This window comes from Myxocyprinus asiaticus, chromosome 50, assembly GCF_019703515.2.
Source record: "Myxocyprinus asiaticus isolate MX2 ecotype Aquarium Trade chromosome 50, UBuf_Myxa_2, whole genome shotgun sequence".
Lineage (NCBI taxonomy): Eukaryota > Metazoa > Chordata > Actinopteri > Cypriniformes > Catostomidae > Myxocyprinus > Myxocyprinus asiaticus.
Window position 1 is genome coordinate 24,611,810 of NC_059393.1, and position 17,452 is coordinate 24,629,261.

General features: G+C 38.6%; 1 protein-coding gene across 2 annotated transcripts in view; it reads right to left on the minus strand.

Moving 5' to 3' along the window:
* Positions 1–17,452, minus strand: part of LOC127439015 (acid-sensing ion channel 1B-like) — a 238,925-nt gene that overhangs the window by 178,163 nt on the left and 43,310 nt on the right. Inside the window, exon 1 of one of the 2 annotated variants that reach the window (XM_051694987.1) lies at positions 4,009–4,388. The exons of the other annotated variant lie outside the window; for it this stretch is intronic. Coding sequence (XP_051550947.1) covers positions 4,009–4,373 — 365 coding nt within the window. The 5' untranslated portion in view covers positions 4,374–4,388. Of the gene's footprint in view, positions 1–4,008; positions 4,389–17,452 lie in introns of those variants that run through there. 2 annotated transcript variants of the gene reach the window in all.

The window sequence follows — 17,452 nt, forward strand, 5'->3', positions numbered from 1 at the left end:
ATTGTATTTTAATTTAATGTCTTTAAAATATTTAATCTACTTGGCTGCAGTGGCTGTTTGGATGAAATGATTGTTCCTCTGATTAAAAAAAAAAAAAGAAAACACTTTTGAGCCATTTTAGAGCAAATACATAATTATCAAGATACATATCGAATATCGTCAATAGGCTCAAAAATATCGAGATATAATTTTTTAAGACATACTGCCCAGTCCTACTTTTCAATGAAAATCTATAATACCAGCATCAATTATTCAACTCTTCCAAACGTGGTGTTATTGAAAAGTGATGAGACCGATCGTACTGCCAATGGAGATGCTGATGAGCTCGATGAGTTCTGGAGTCAGTCCAACCACAGAGTGACAATCAAATTCTGCTACTTTAATGGCTGCGTTCTCACCACAAGCACAACACATGGTGTTATCAGTTACATCCAATCAATGATGAGTCACTTCATCCCTTGAGGGGATGCAATCATTTTTCATTTAGACAGGCAGATGACGTGCCTCTCATTTTCAATGGGGTAAAATGTTTAGAGCTTGTTTTCAACTCTAATCAAAGTTAAAATACAGATTCAGGTTGGAATTTACAAGTCAGACTTTGTAGCCATCATACTGGTTGACACATTTATTAACCTGTCAAATATCCTTACGGGTGTTTTCCACTTCCCAAAATGCATAATTTTCAAAACATAACATTTAATCTCCCTAATAAATAACTAAAAGAACTGAATGAAAGAATGTATAATTTCATCGTCCTCAGAAATACCACAGACAACAACAACAAAAGCTCAAATAAGCAACAGCTAAATGTCAACATGAGTAAATTGAAGGTAAAATAGCTTCTTATAGCTGTTTAGACAGAGTATTGAGACAGTACTCGGATGTGACAATGCCACAACAGTATTTCACAAACATTAAATATCTGCTACAGAAAAAAAAAAAAAAAACTTTAATTGATTAACGAGTATTAACTGTAAAATATAAGGAAAAAAATGTCATATATTTTAAAAGACAATACAATAGTTTTTACAATAAAATGTTGTATAAATGACATTTTTTAGATGTAAAAAGAATGATTTTCCTGTATAATTAATGGTAAAAATGTACATTGTTTAACAAGTGAGTACATGTACGTTTTACAGTAAATTATTGTTAAAATTACAGTATAAAACAATAACTGGGCATTCCCACAATTCCCTGCATGACCCATCATATTTCATTATATTTTATGGGAATAGTTATGTTTCTTCTTCTTATTAATATCAGTTATGCACATTGGGGAGTTCTGTGTTATATTTGATGTAGTTTAGTTAATGTTTACTGCATTATTTTAATTTCACATGTGTTACCCTGACGGTGTTTAGTGTTTGTGTGTCTCTACATGTTTATTGGTCATTGCTCTGGAAAGAGCTTCTATTGGTGAACTTAATATCATCATGTGCTCTTCTGTAATTTTTACAGTGATTAACAATACCTTACAAAGTAAATAGCAGATTTTCACAGTTTCAGAAGGTTAATATCAAGTTTGATGTTTTTTTTTACTGTAAATTTAACAGATTTATTATTATTGTTATTTTTTTACAATGCCAGCGTGGTCATGTAAATAACAACAGTTTTAAACTGTAAAATGTACATGTTGTTCTGTAAAGTTGTTTACAATTTTACTGTAGTTTTTACATAATTATCCTGGCAACCACAGCTGCCAGTTTTTTTTGTTTTTTTTTACAGTGTTATATTATGTATAATATTAAAAATATAGCTTTTAACTTCCCTATTGAAAAGTTTGCAATTAATTGAACGTATAATGTCATGGTCCTCTGAGATTTCTCCAAAAAATGAGTCAAACAAGGAATATCATGAATATAAACAAAAAAATTCCCTGATAGCACATATTATATGTACCTAGATCTTTTATTTTATGTGTATGTTTACATCTGGAAGACATATTTTTTAGGTTGTTTGCTCATCTGCAATAAGTCTATATGCCGTTTCATTCAGTAGATGTCTTTGAGACGTTTATGCTTTAGAATGTTTGTAAATCTGATCTTTTTAAGATGTTTAGCAGATGTTAATTAGATTGTGATGTTTTCCAGATGAAAAGATCTAAAACAGACATCTCAAAGATCTACATGTGCTGGCTTTATATTATATATATATATATATATATACATAATCTTTGCATGTGAACAGATGAACACATATAATATCTTGGCATGGGAATAGGCAAAGCCACAAATGAATATCACTCATTGAAGACAATTTATCAGATCACTTAAAGGAATTTTTCACCCCAAAATGAACATTTATTTGCTAATAGCCTTACTAATGTCATGGTTCTCAGAGATACCTCTGAAAAACTTTCAGACAACAAAAATAAGGAACAGCTCAGATGTAAACAAAAGATAATTAAAGAAATCTTTTTTATACTTGAATGAAGACAGGCCTTAGCAAATGTGCCGTTTTTCTACAACACTTTATTTTACAAAATATTTGCTTCCTGAACCTGTGTGGTACTTCTTAATTGTGTGGCTAAGATATTCAAAGAGCTAACCCTTAACCTCCTCAATAACTGTTTAATACTTATTTCTACAATGCCTTGATCCTCAGAAAAAATGACAGAAAATAAATTCTCAAATAAGGAATAGATAAAATGTCAACATGAGATAATAATCAAAAATATACTGTTCTGTGCAAAAGTTTTAGGCACTTGTGAAAAACTTTCAAAGTGAGGATTTCTTAAAAAAAACAATGACATAAATAGTTTTCATTTATCAGTTAATGTCATACAAAGTCCAGTAAACAGAAAAGAGTTAAATCAATATTTGGTGTGAACACTTTTGTCTTCAAAACAGCACAGATTCTCCTACGTACACCTGGATACAGTTTTTCTTGGTTGTTGGCAGATAGGATGTTCCAAACTTTTTGGAGAATTCATCATAGTTCTTTTATTTATTTTGGCTGTCTCAATTGCTTCTGTCTCTTTATGTAATCTCAGACTGACGCGATGTTCAGTGGGGGCAATGCCATCTGTTGCAGGGCTCCCTGTTCTTCTATTATATTTGCAAAAGTAATGTTTGGGATTATAAAATGTATACTTCCTATAGACACGCTAAAGTAGCAGATATAAATAACCATCTGAAGACAAGTGTTTTTGTGAAACATCTTATGTGCCTAAGAATTTTGCACAGTACTGTATATTTTCTTTGTTGTACCACAAGAAACTTCAATCTCATACAGCCATGTTGCATTCAAGTCAAATCAGAATTACTGTAATTACGTGATTCAAACTAGTAAAAGCGTTCACCTCTTTGACGAACTTAAATTGGAAACTCAGATTAAATGAAAGCTCCAATTTCTTCCAATTGACCGTTTAAATGTCATAAAAAATGGCCGTGGTTTTAATCGTTAATGATTAAGTAGCCATTTCCACATAGGCCAATATTTGTGTTTAATATAATTTAGTGTTACCATATACCATGGGCGTAGAATACGCGGGGGATGCAGGGGACGTGTCCCCCTCACTTTCAATAAAACCAAAGTTGGTCCACCACACTTTTTCACAGGGCAAATGTGTTTACGCTGTGTCTTTCATACAGCAAATGTCTAAATGTGTAAATGCAAAAGTTAAAATTCATGTAATTAATTCAATAAAAAATTGTAATCGACTGAGAGCCCTAAAAATATATATCTTGTATATTTATGTTAGTCTTGCACTAATCATTCTGTACCCCTCACTTTTGAAATGATTGCTACGCCCCTGCCATATACACATTCTTCTTCATTATTTTGAAATGCTGCTGAATTATTATCCTGCCATAATCAGCAAATCCCTTCATTGATCCATTTAAGCGTTACTGAAACTAATCAGAGTTCAATTAGTTCGAGTTGTCATCTTGTAACTACAGTAATTTCAACATGTTTTTAGCTCTTTGGTGTTCTCTCTCTTACCCTTTGTGACATTCATGGTGTGGTTTAGGTTTCTCAGGTGTTTACAGGTGTTGAACCTACCTGCCGTTTAACAACGCGAGCAGCTCGCCCGCGTGGTACAGGTCGTTGCGTGTGACGCGGCCGAAGCGGAAAGCGTTTAGGTTGCAGAATGTAACGGCGGGAAACGTCATCATTGGTGCCGTGACCTCATCCAGTTTAGTAACATGAGGATACTGAAAATAAAATGCGATGCGGTCCACGCACACCAGCACCAGGAATGAAAACGACCCCAAGAAAAATATGATCCAGATGCATCGTTTAATGCACTGCCGTTCATAACTGAACATGTGCGAGATGCCGTGCAGCGTGGACCTGCTGGCGAAAACCTCAATGGGCACGGGCTGCTCACAATCCAGGTTGTCATCAGATTCAGTCTTAAGATCCATGGCTCTTGAGGGTTTCCTCCCAGAAATGTTTTAATCAATCAGATGCTGAGATTTTAGGAGGAGTGAAGGAACTTCACCCTTGGTCAGAAGCGTTGAGATGGTCAACTGTTTTTTATGAGCTGTTGGCGTATAGGTGAACCTGGTGGTAATGGTAAAAACACTTGAAAATGGTTTCAAATATCCTTCCAAAAAAAAATATCAGGTGCAGTTACAACAGTCAAGAGGCAACATCTTCACAATGGTCTTCCAGCATCCACACAACCTTCCAGTAAAGTGTAAAGTGAAAACGTTCTGTTGAACTATTACTTGATTTGACACTTAAAATGACTTTTGCTGGTATAATCAGATGTAGTCAAGTTGATTCTGTCAAATTAAATCATACCAGTTAAATTAAATGTTACCATCCGAAGAACAATTTGCAATAAAAAAATAAATAAAAAATTAAAATTAAAAAAAGAAGAATATTTTTTGTGTGCTCCGAAGTGGAGTTTAAAAAAACAACAACTCTAATACTTTTCGGTACTCTAGTACCGACAAAAATACAACCGTTGCAGATTATTATCGCGAATTATAAGCGATTATCGCACCGAAGTCCTCAGGATGATTACTGAAATAAGTCCATAGTTGCAGTATCGTCACTTCATTGTCCGTGTCCTTCAGTCGGATCTGCGTAAATTACATTAAAAATAACCGCTTCCCCTTAAACTAATGTCATTTATTTAAAACATCCCTGTGGCATATAGAATAGAAATGCATCGCTCAGCACAACGCTTATGTCTTCACATCTATACACAGCACAAGAATCAACATAGACACATCCGCGGTGTCAAACGGATAAGATCGGGTTTCAAGCTCGATTCCACAAGCAATCCGCAATCAAACTTCACCACACACGTTGGCATGAACACAGACGCTCTCTGGACGTTGGCATCACTATAATGTTCCTCTATTTAATTAACGCAGCACGGGCACGCGCATCCGAATCATGTGAAAGTCTCAGTTTGTAAGTTCGTCCAGTCGTGTGGTGGGTTTGAATGTAGACACGCATGTCAGGAATAAACACTGCACACTGCGACGAAACCTCCATCCAAGTCTGTTTGTCTGTCTGAGCATCACTGTCTTTGCCACGACCATATTTAGAGAGAGAGAGAGAGAGAGAGAGAGAGAGAGAGCAAAGGTGAGGGATGTGTGTGTATATATATATATATATATATATATATATATATATATATATATATATATTATTATTATTATTATTATTATTATTATTATTATTATTATTATTATTATTTCTTTAACATGATTTCTAATCATCTTTATTCTTTAATGTCATCTATTTTATCTATATAAATTACTCTGCATATTTTGTCTTTTGTACTATTTTGTCCTATGCAGCTGAGCTGCAAATGCTTTGGCAATACGAATGTACATTGTCATGCCAAGAAAGCACATTAAAATTGAAAAAAGAAAAACTTTATTTTATTATTTATTATGTGTTTTTATATATATATTATATCGTTTTTATTATATATTTTAGATATGTATTATGTGATTATTTTATCATTTTATTTAATAATAATAATTATTATTTATTATTAAAATAATATTTTATCATTCTATATTACATATTTATTATATGTGTTTTATATTTTTATTATAAGTAGCAGCCTGTTTTTATTTTTTTATTTTATATTTCTTTTCTTTTAATTATTTCTAATAATTTGTATTCTTTAATGTCATATTTTCTGTCTTTACTGTAATAAGAATATTTTATTATTTTGTATTATTTGGTTTTTATGATATATTTTTAGATTTGATTTATATGATTATTTTTACATTTAATATTTTCATTATTTCATTTTCTTTATTTTTATTTCTAACATTTTCTATTCTTTAATCTCAATTATCTATTTTACTTAAAAATTAGTATTATTGTATATTATATCATTATTATAAATATTTTTAGATTTGTATTATATTATTATTTTAAAATCTGTTTCATTTTATTTTTATTTTCACTATTATCTTTTATTATTTGTTATGGTCTTTTTTTAATCTTATTTATTTTCATAATATTTCAATCACTGTATAGTCTTGTTTTGCAGCTGAGCAGCAAAGGCTTTGGCAGTACAAATGTACAGTTATTTGTAATGCCAATAATGCACATTGAAACTGAAAAGAGAGTGAAAGAGGACTGGGCTGCTGGATGTAGAGAAGGAGGGATAACCGCTCAGTAAAAAGATTTATGTTGATTATTCTCAGTGCTGACTTGTGCTTTAAATAGACTGGGATTCTGTGCATCCTGTATGGCCAACAGAACAGGAAACAGGTTAACTAAGCATGCTCACATGAAATATGATATATACTGTATATAAGGCAAATGCATCCAGATATTGTATTTTTTTGCCTTTGTCTGTTGCTATTATATTCACTGAATATCTGTAGTGTTTGTGAATGAATGTTTCTGTTTGTATGATGCAACAACACAATTGCCCTTGAAGGGACATTAAAGATTTACTAATACTAATGTCATAAACTATGGAATCAGAGTGATTCACAGTTATTATGAATATCTGAATGGACAGATTTGCTGACCGAGAGGTGCAGAGTGATATAAATGAGTTAGTACGGAAAGACTTATCAATATTATTTGAGAAACTCACAGCCAAGGGGTGAAAGTGAATCCACCCATGAAATTACACTGAATGCATTTTAAACCCCATTTGTGGTGGTATTGGCTAACACTGTGTGTCGGTGACTCGGTGTCACAGACCGAATCAATAGAAGTGGTAATGTCGCCCACAGCTGTCTTTCAGAGACACTCAGTGTCAGTCTGTTAATTGATTGCTACAAACTCTGCAAAATAAAGTGAAATTCCATTCAAAACCTAGTTGGGATATGAAGCGTATGTATCCAAGTGTGTTTGTGATCTGGTTCATTTATGGTCCATTAAAAGAGTCTGTAAATGATCTGTATGATTATTGATCCATCATGAGGATGTGGAATATGAGACTCCTGAAATGAAGTGAAGGGTTATTCTCTTGAGTTACTGATAAAGCACTGTGTCTATAGAGAGCTAGATACACCAATCTGTCATATGTAGTGTGTGTTTACCTTGGAGAAAGTACACTGTATATTTTCAGTGGGTGTCTCAGTTTAAAATGGAAGTGGCCTGCAGCTCTTCCTCATATTCAAATTGGATCTTTCTCTAGAACCATCTGTTTGTGGCTCTGTTGCATCTCCCCATCGTGCTCCGTTTGCGCCATAATGCACATCTGCAGATGTTCTGCACAACAAATAAAATGACAGCTGTACTAAAATGAAGTTATGCAGGTAATGAAGGTAACAGAAAGGTGAGAGCTAAAGGCAAAGAATTTATCAGCAGCAACCTGGGACCTTTTACAAGAAGTCTGCATAAAGAAATGAAGTCTTTTATTGATCATGCAGCAGATACATGAAGAAATGTAATGGGTATGGAAGAATGCAGTGGAAAAGAGGCTCTACAAACCAACCATGTGTGGTTATTTAGAAGTTTGATCTTTTGCCGCAGGGATGTTATAGAGTCACACTCTCTGAGAAGAAATCTGTCAGTATTTCAAAATACGCTCAAGCGCTTGAGATAAGGCTGGAAAACTGCAAGTACAGCAGATCTTATGAGAGGGTTTTAGTTGAAGCATGCTGCCAGTAATGCACAGCATACTGGATCAGTGGCCCAGTTGTTCACTGTGCGCTCAGACACATTGAGCTGTGGTGCAGTATTTGGAAGAGCGTGAAATGCCAAGTAATGACAGGTTTTACATTTTTTGGTGAATTATTCCTTCAAAGTGATTTAACATTTCAAGTTATTACAGTAAAGTAAAACTAGATAGGTAAAGTTTGTCAAGACAAACTTTGACGTTGGCTTGACAAAGCCTTGTCTGGAAGTTTAAACTACTTTTAAGTTTTAAGTTTGATGGTTATACACACATTACTGTTAGACAAACAGCTTGCTAGATAGTTAGATAAACTGTCAGATCGAGAGAGAGAGAGAGAGAGAGAGAGAGAGAGAGAGAGAGAGAGCAACTTAAAGCAAATTAAAGACCTTTTGTGGGTTTGTTTACATTTACATTTTTAATAGTTGGAGTTTGAATTTATGAGTATTACGCTGTTACATTTGAACATTTCATCAATGTAAGTCTAGGATTTTGAAAATGAAGTCTGATCAGTTAGAAAAGACATAGGACACTATTCCAGAACAGTCTGAAGGTCTGTACCAAGTTTGGTGGATGTAGCTTAAAAGCTCTTGGAGGAGTTACAGACATAAATTTTGGTTTTCGTTTAGGGATAAAAAAAAAAAAAAAAAAAAGTTTGTAGAATAACAGTTTATTGGCTTTGTCAAGCCACCATAAATTTTTTGTTTCACTTATTCCCCATTTGAACATAAAATACAGGACTTCCATAACCCAAATGAAACTGAAAATAAACATGTCGCACCTCCTATTTATAATACTCAGTTAACATGGTTCTTTAAGAATTCAGCCTCTTTTTGTGTTTAACGGCTATGGACATTTCACACGGAAATTGGAGCTCACACATGCCTATACATTCAATAACACTTCCAGCTTCGGCCACTGGGGGCAGGGATTAGAATTTTGATAAGCACATACTGGTTTCAGTTGAAGTTTCGACCTACTGAGGAATTCACAGGACATTAGTCTGGTTTAAAATTAGTCTCCAATGCTCAATGTGATATTATATATACAAGTTGCCAATGTACAGAAGTTACCTATACTGTACTTATGGTTTCATCAGAACTCAAGATGATTGGACTCAAGATGGCGCAGAGTATGGCTGCTGCGTTGCGAGCTCCGACACAATATAGCAATGGTTTGTTTGTTTTGTTTACAATTCTTATGTTTTTTGTCTTGGATGTTGTCTGCCTTATTGTCTACGATGGCTACAAATCCCTCCCCCGCCCACCATTTGGCAAATCGGACCACTCTTCCATTCTGCTTCTGCCCGCTTACAGGCAGAAATTGAAACAGGAAGCACCCACCCTCAGAACGATCCAGTGCTGGTCGGACCAATCAGACTCTACGCTACAGGACTGTTTTGATCGCACGGACTGGGAGATGTTCTATAAGCATGTGACAGGGAATTAACATCATCACGGACTTTAAAGGGAATAAAAACTCCGCCATGAACACCGCTGCCTCTCTACCGGATGAGCTAAATACTTTTTATGCTCGTTTCGAGGGAAATAACACCGCCCTCGTGGAGAGAGCTCTCACGGCCGAAGCTACAGAGGTTAGTTCACTCTCCGTCTCTGTAGCGGATGTAACCCGATCCTTCCAACGGGTGAATATCCGCAAAGCCGCGGGTCCAGACGTCCAGACATTTTCAACCTTTCCCTCTCTTTGTCTGTAGTCCCCACATGCTTTAAAACATCCACCATTGTGCCTGTTCCAAAACAATCAAAAATAACTTGTTTAAATGACTGGTGTCCTGTTGCTCTGACCCCCATCATCAGCAAATGCTTTGAGAGACTAATCAGAGATTACATCTGCTCTGTCTTGCCACTCAATCTTGACCCGCTGCAGTTTGCTTACCGCAACAACCGCTCCACTGATGATGCCATTGCATCTACAATACACACTGCTCTCTCCCACCTGGAAAAAAAGAACACTTATGTGAGAATGTTGTTTGTAGACTACAGCTCAGCATTCAACACCATAGTGCCCTCCAAGCTAGATGAGAAACTCCGGGCTCTGGGCTTAAACAGCTCGCTGTGCAGCTGGATCCTGGACTTCCTGTCAAGCAGACGCCAGGTGGTTAGAATGGGCAACAACATCTCCTCATCACTGACCCTCAACACTGGAGCCCCGCAGGGCTGTGTTCTCAGCCCACTACTGTATTCCCTGTACACACATGACTGTGTGGCAACACATAACTCCAATGCCATCATTAAGTTTGCTGATGACACGACGGTGGTAGGTCTGATCACTGACAATGATGAAACAGCCTACAGAGAGGAGGTGCACACTCTGACACACTGGTGTCAGGAGCACAACCTCTCCCTCAACGTCACTAAGACAAAGGAGCTTGTGGTGGACTTCAGAAGAAAAGACAGAGAACACAGTCCCATCACCATCAATGGAGCACCAGTGGAGAGAGTCAGCAGCTTCAAGTTCCTGGGTGTCCACATCACTGAGGAACTCACATGGTCCGTCCATACTGAAGTCGTTGTGAAGAAGGCTCATCAGCGCCTCTTCTTCCTGAGACGGCTGAGGAAGTTTGGAATGAACCGCCACATCCTCACACGGTTCTACACCTGCACTGTGGAGAGCATCCTGACTGGCTGCATCTCCACCTGGTACGGCAATAGCACCGCCCACAACCGCAAAGCACTGCAAAGGGTGGTGCGAACTGCCAAACACATCATCGGAGGTGAGCTTCCCTCCCTCCAGGAAATATATACAAGGCGGTGTGTGAAAAAAGCTCGGAGGATCATCAAAGACTCCAGCCACCCGAGCCATGGGCTGTTCTCACTGCTACCATCAGGTAGGTGGTATCGCAGCATCAGGACCCGCACCAGCCGACTCCATGATAGCTTCTTCCCCCAAGCAATCAGACTTCTGAACTCTTGATCTCCCAGGATCAAAATACATCAGCCCTGCACTTTATTACTCTTTTATCTCACACCGGACTGTCATAAATTATATTACTGTTATTATATTATGTCTCTCTTAACAACTGACTATCAACCGACAGCCTGAATGTCAATACAGTACAATACTGTACATTATATATATATATATATATATATACTTTTTTAATATATATTTTAATTTTTAATTTTTATTGAATAATGTGTATCTATATAGTATCTATATAGTAAAAAACAAACAAAAAACAAAAAACAAAAACAGCATATTGTGTACTGTACAGTGTATGTTATTATTTGTATATTGTTGAGTGTAATTATGTGTATAACAGATGTTTAAATTGTGTTGTGTTAATTTGATGTTTTAAGTTGTGTAATTATGTATAACAGATGTTTAAATTGTGTTGCGTTAATTTGATGTTTTAAGTTGAGTGTAATTATGTATAACAGATGTTTAAATTGTGTTGTGTTAATTTGATGTTATTGTAAATTGGTATATGTCTCATCACTGTCACGACTGCTATGTTGATCGGAACTGCACCCAAGAATTTCACACACCATTGCACTTGTGTATATGGCTGTGTGACAATAAAGTGATTTGATTTTGATTTTTTAGATTTTTTTTTATTTGAAATCAGATTGCTGTCATAACATGCTTGAAAATGCTAGGCCATCAGGTAGTTTATGCTCCGTTATGTACAAAGAATTCAAAATAGATGCGGCCCTAACGTGGCCTGCCAGATCCCAGTGAACTGGCCCTAAAAAAATCAACTCAAATCTGGCCAAACACTCATAAGGGAAGATTTCCGGCTTCTGAGAAGCAAAATGCTGGTGACCCAACTGTTCTGTAACCTCATGATCTGACAAACCACATGCCACCAAACATGTCCAAAAAACTGTCTTCTTGGCATTGCGATCTGAAGCCAAGTCAGAGGAGTTGAGGGAATGTTGGCTGGCCCTTGAGTGAGGACAGATGGACAATTAGCTATAATGAAGTCCTGCAGGGTTCAGTATGAGATGGAGCAAAGAAAAGAGCCACATGGAAGAATGTCCATGGACATACTGGTCTCTGGGAGATTGGAATCCATTTGGTGTCTTTTGGTTTTGGGGGAAAATTTCAAATCTGCAGTTGACCATGAGTTTTTTGGATCAAAACTGCTTCAGATATTGTGTATTCATAAATATACAGTAAAGTGTGATGAATGGACAGGAAGTAATATCAACTACAATTTAACTCTCATTTTATCAGACAGCCAAACATTAAGACATTTGTCCGCAAAATGACCATATTTATTTAAGAATGAAAATTTGGACGGCACTTACTGAACAAATATGGAAAGTGATGAGGTCACATGACAAATATATTGCATACTACTATTTGAAATGTATATATTTCAGGGTCAAAGCTAGGGGGTGGCCAGGGGTGGCCATAGCCATCATGAACCGAAGCCTAGCCACCCCATTGACCACCCCACTCGCAGTTGCTGTTTTGGGCATTTTTTGTCTTAGGCTCAGTTTAGTTAGTCTTTCTACACCAACAATCACCATCCGCCTCCGACGATGTGCCACCACAGACTGATGAAACCCTTGTGAAAAACTCCTGGCTCCGCCCCTGATATAGTTGCATACAACATATTTTTTCATAACATTTTTAAGACAAGTAGGACATTTTTGTATAATTAGTCAACACTAACTGCAAAAAACATACCAGAGTAGGTGTAAATTCAGTCGTTAATTTCTTATCAATTCTTGGTGATTATGTTTTTAATATTGGATCAATTTTTTAAGGTAATGCATAAAATTGCATTTTAAAGAAGTCCATAATCTCAGTTTTGGCTGTATATGGTTCTTAAGTTGGCTATTTCGTTCCTTTGTAAGTTCCCAACATTTTATTATAGGTTCTTCAGCATAACGGTTTTGGGATATTGTTGTTCTTGGTGGAATTAAAAAGGTTTCTCCTAAGAAAGCATATTGTAAAACTTTTTTTTTAATTTTTGGTTCTAACGAGAACCTTTATTTTTTAAGAGTGTATGCTGTTAGGTCTTCTGAGATGGATCCAACCCTTCGCTTTGTGACAGTTTTAAATACTTTTGTGTTTTTGTATTAAATACCTGTGATGTCCAAATGAATCCACCAGACGTCCTCCTCTTTTAGCTCTATGACAAAACTGCTCACTCTGTGAGTCTGATCATGCCAGACCAATGTTCATCTGCAGGTTAACAAGAATGCATGCATATATAATTCATGTTAAAGAGAGGTAACCCACAGGGTTCTGCACTTAAATCCGCTATCACTGTCAACAGCAGGATCTTCAAGTGACTCCAAACAGAAAGTTCTGTCCTCAAGATGCTTTTTGCAGAATGTTGAAATCTACCTGACTGACTCCATTGATTTAGTTGCTGGTCTTTAATTATGGTTAGATTGGGTGGTTGAAAAAGCAATGTGTGTCATCACTGTATTATCTCAAGTGTTTCATCATGATTTAGGGCTTAAAATTGCAGCATTTCAAACATCCCTTTGTTGTTCTAGAGAAACTTCGTATTAGTTTTTCATTAAACATTTCTTCATGTATCTGCTGCATGATCAATAAAAGACTTCATTTCTTTATGCAGACTTCTTGTAAAAGGTCCCAGGATGCTGTTGATAAAAGGTTCTATCCCCATTGGTTTTTCATTCTTCATGTTTTTCTGGAGTACGAAATTCAGAGAGATTAATTATGAAGGTGTTTTCATTAAAAATTGTTTAGGACTATCTGTGAACATTTTGTCCTCAATTTCAATTTGCAGCTCTTCAAGCGAATAATTCTTAAAAGATAGAGTTCAGTTAATATTCATTTATGTCCTCCCATGAAAAAAGATGGCTGGAGGAAAAAAATGCATTTTGTTGATTGCATTTTGCATGAATTTTGTGTGCAACCAGATAGCAGCTTTTTAAGGTAAACTTGATGACACTGGACACTTTCTAATGATTAGTGATTGTGTTTCTTCTGTGATAATTGCTTGCTTTGGTAATTAAGGGTGAAATTGTAAAAAAAAAAAAAAAAGCCATTTAATCAGCAAAGTGTAGCCGCACGTAATATTAATGAGGATGAAAGTGAAGACAAAAAAATATCCACCAAAAACTGTCTGATCTCATTAAAACTGTGTGACTGTGGCGACATTTTTGCAAAATATTCATATAATGTGGTTCCATAAACATATTGCAGTAGTTGCAGTAGTTCTGAGTTGAGTGGTGCAAAAAACAAGATTTCTCCCAAAAGATGAGGTGTTTTTTGGTAATCAAGTTTTAAAACAACCTCTCTACCCTAAATCTCAAACCTAAACCTAACCGAAAGTGTCATAAAAAAGGAAATGCAAGATGAAAATGTAATTGTTGAAGCAATCACGTCTTTTTGTGATGTTTCTATGACACTTTCGGCTCTAGTGTCGACTTGCTTATATTACGCAAACGTTAGTGTCACAGCACAACACAGACACAGATGACAGGTTGAACCCAATCGCGGGAGCTTTATTGCAGAGGATAATTTTCAGGTAAGTCAACAGTGATAAAAGGGATTGGTAACTTAGCTTAGAATGACAAAGTTCGTGTTCCCAGGGAGAATGCCACTCCAGGACGATGAAGGAAGAAGATGAAACCTTGGGATTTGGAAGATGAGGGATTCGAGGGTACGAATATAGCTTCACATAGGAATTCCGACAAGCAGGTGAGCCTGAGCGTCCCTTGTGGAGACTAGACATCAATGGAGTGGCATGGTGAGTATTAATGGAGGGAATGTGATTGGGTGCTGGAATGGGATCAGGTGGAAGCGATTAGTAATTCAGGGAGAGAGAGTGGAGTGTGTAGTGGAGTGTGTAGTGAGAGAGGGAATCCGGTGTGGATACGAAAGTCCCCCCCCCCCCCAAGTGCGACTCCTGGTGCCCAAAGCTGGATGAGGAGGGCAGTAAGACACAGATGACAGGGACGGATCCAGGAAGCAATTATGAGGCCAAGGAAGAATTGGCGGATGATCTGGTGGCTAGGGAGGAGTCTGCAGATGATCAGGAGGCCAGGGAGATGATTACAGGAAAGGGACTGGGCCAGGAGGCCTGGGAGGCGGCCACAGGGCAGGGACAGGGTCAGGAGGCCTGGGAGACAATTTGGTTGCAGGAGGTGGTGACCTAGGGGGCGGAGCCATAGGCGGATCTGGAGGCGGAGCAACAGGAGTAGGAGGTTTAGGAGGTGGAGACCGTGGTGGAGCTGGCTGAACCGCAGGAGGTGGAGGTTCTGGGGTTGAAGGCGGAGCCATGGAAGACTCAAAGGGTGGTGCCAAGGGAGGTTCGACGAAGGCAAGTGGAGCTTTAGAGGCTCGATGATGGCAGGTGGAGCCAGGAGAGGCTCGACGAAGGCAGGATGGAGCCAGTAGAGGCTCGACAGGCGGAGCTATGGAAGGCTCGAGGGGCGGAGCCATGGAAGGCGGAGCCGTGGAAGGCTCGGATGAAGGGCGGAGCCATGGAAGGCTCAGAGCAGAGAGTCATGGAAGGCTCAAAGCAGAGAGCCATGGAAGTCTTGGAGCAGAGAGCCGTGGAAGGCTCGGAGCAGAGAGCCATGGAAGGCTTGGAGCCGAGAGTACAGGCAGTGACCCGGGAACTGCCTCCATGGGTGCAAGTGCTAGCATCAGCTGGGGAGCAGGAGTCCTTTTCCTTCTCCTCCTCTTCGGGACAGCTGGGAGCACTTTTACGGGAACAGTTGAGGCTACAGGTGTTGGCTCTGGGATGGTTGAGGCTGCAGGCGCTGGCTCTGGGACGGCCGAGGCTGCAGGCGCTGGCTCTGGGATGGCTGAGGCAGGCATGGGCACTGGCTCCGGGACGGCCAAGGCAGGCATGGGTGCTGGATCATTTGCCATGGCAGGCATGTGCGCTGGCTCGTTTGCCGTGGCAGACATGGGCACTGGCTCATTTGCCGTGGCAGGCACGGGCACTGACTCGTTAGCCGTGACAGGCACAGGCGCTGGCTCGTTAACCGTGGCAGGCATGGGCACTGGCTCATTTGCCATGGCAGGCACGGACACTGGCTCGTTTACCGTGGCAGGCACGGGCAGTGGCAGGGAAGTGACCTCCGTGGTCATTGCCTCTGACTGCAGTGAGGAATCAACCACCAGAGCTTGGACAGCGATAGGAATTCCAACAAGCAGGTGAGTCTGAGCATCCCTTGCGGAGACTAGACATCGATGGAGTGGTGGGGTGAGTATTTATGGAGGGAATGTGATTGAGTGCTGGATTGGGATCAGGTGGGAGTGATTATTAATTCAGGGAGAGAGAGCGGAGTGTGGAGTGAGAGAGGGAATCCGGTGTGGATGTGACAGTTAGCATATATCGCTTTACAAGCACTATAATATCTACAGTATTTATAATGTTTATATATTAAAAGATAGCATTGTGTGAGGAACTGGGCGAAAAATACTCATGATTTGTGTGAAAGTGAATAAAAATTGCTGTTGTTGTAGTGCCTCTAGTATTTCTACTAGAGTTTATTTCAACAAGAAATTTCCGTATACATACGACGAGCCACGTAAAAAAAATTTTTGTAAAAAAACTACGTGTAGTAACGTGATTATGTTTGATCAGATTGACCAAAATGCTAAAGAGTATTTGACTGGACAGGAATTTACACCGATAAGCCACAACATTAAAACCACATGCCTAATATTGTGTAGGTCCTCCTCGTGCCACCAAAACAGTGTCAACCCACATCTTAGATTAGCATTCTGAGATTATATTCTTCTCACCACAATTGTACAGATCGGTTTTCTGAGTTACCATAGACTTTGTCAGTTCAAACCAGTCTGGCCATTCTCTGTTGACCTCTCTCATCAACAAGGTGTTTCCATCCACAGAACCGCCGCTCACTGGATGTTTTTTGTTTTTGGCACCATTCAGAGTAAATTCTAGAGACTGTTGGGTGTGAAAATCCCAGGAGATCAGCAGTTACAGAAATTCTCAAACCAGCCCATGAATGTTGGTGCTAGATGGGCTGGTTTGAGTATTTCTGTAACTGCTGATCTCCAGGGACTGGCACTCCGGCACCCCAAACTGACAGCAAAATGAACAACACCGCGCACCCATCCCCCCCCCCCCCCCCAAACATACAAGTGCCCTACCAAAGTTTGCATCCTAGTACTGGCCCTGATGCAGATTAAAGACATTGTTTAGGCTGATATATTGTAATGTAACCAATGGCGGATTTAGGCATGGGCGACATGGACGGTTGCCCCCGGTCAACAACTTTGGGGGTGTTCTCATTTACAATCACCACCACCCCACCCGGTCAACAACTCTGGGGGCGTGTTGAAGCGGGTTTCGTCCAGGGCGCCATACAAGCTAGAACCGCTACTGAATGTAATCATACTTCACCGACGTCTTTGAGGATAATGGATGTTTTGCTTTGACTGGACGATAAA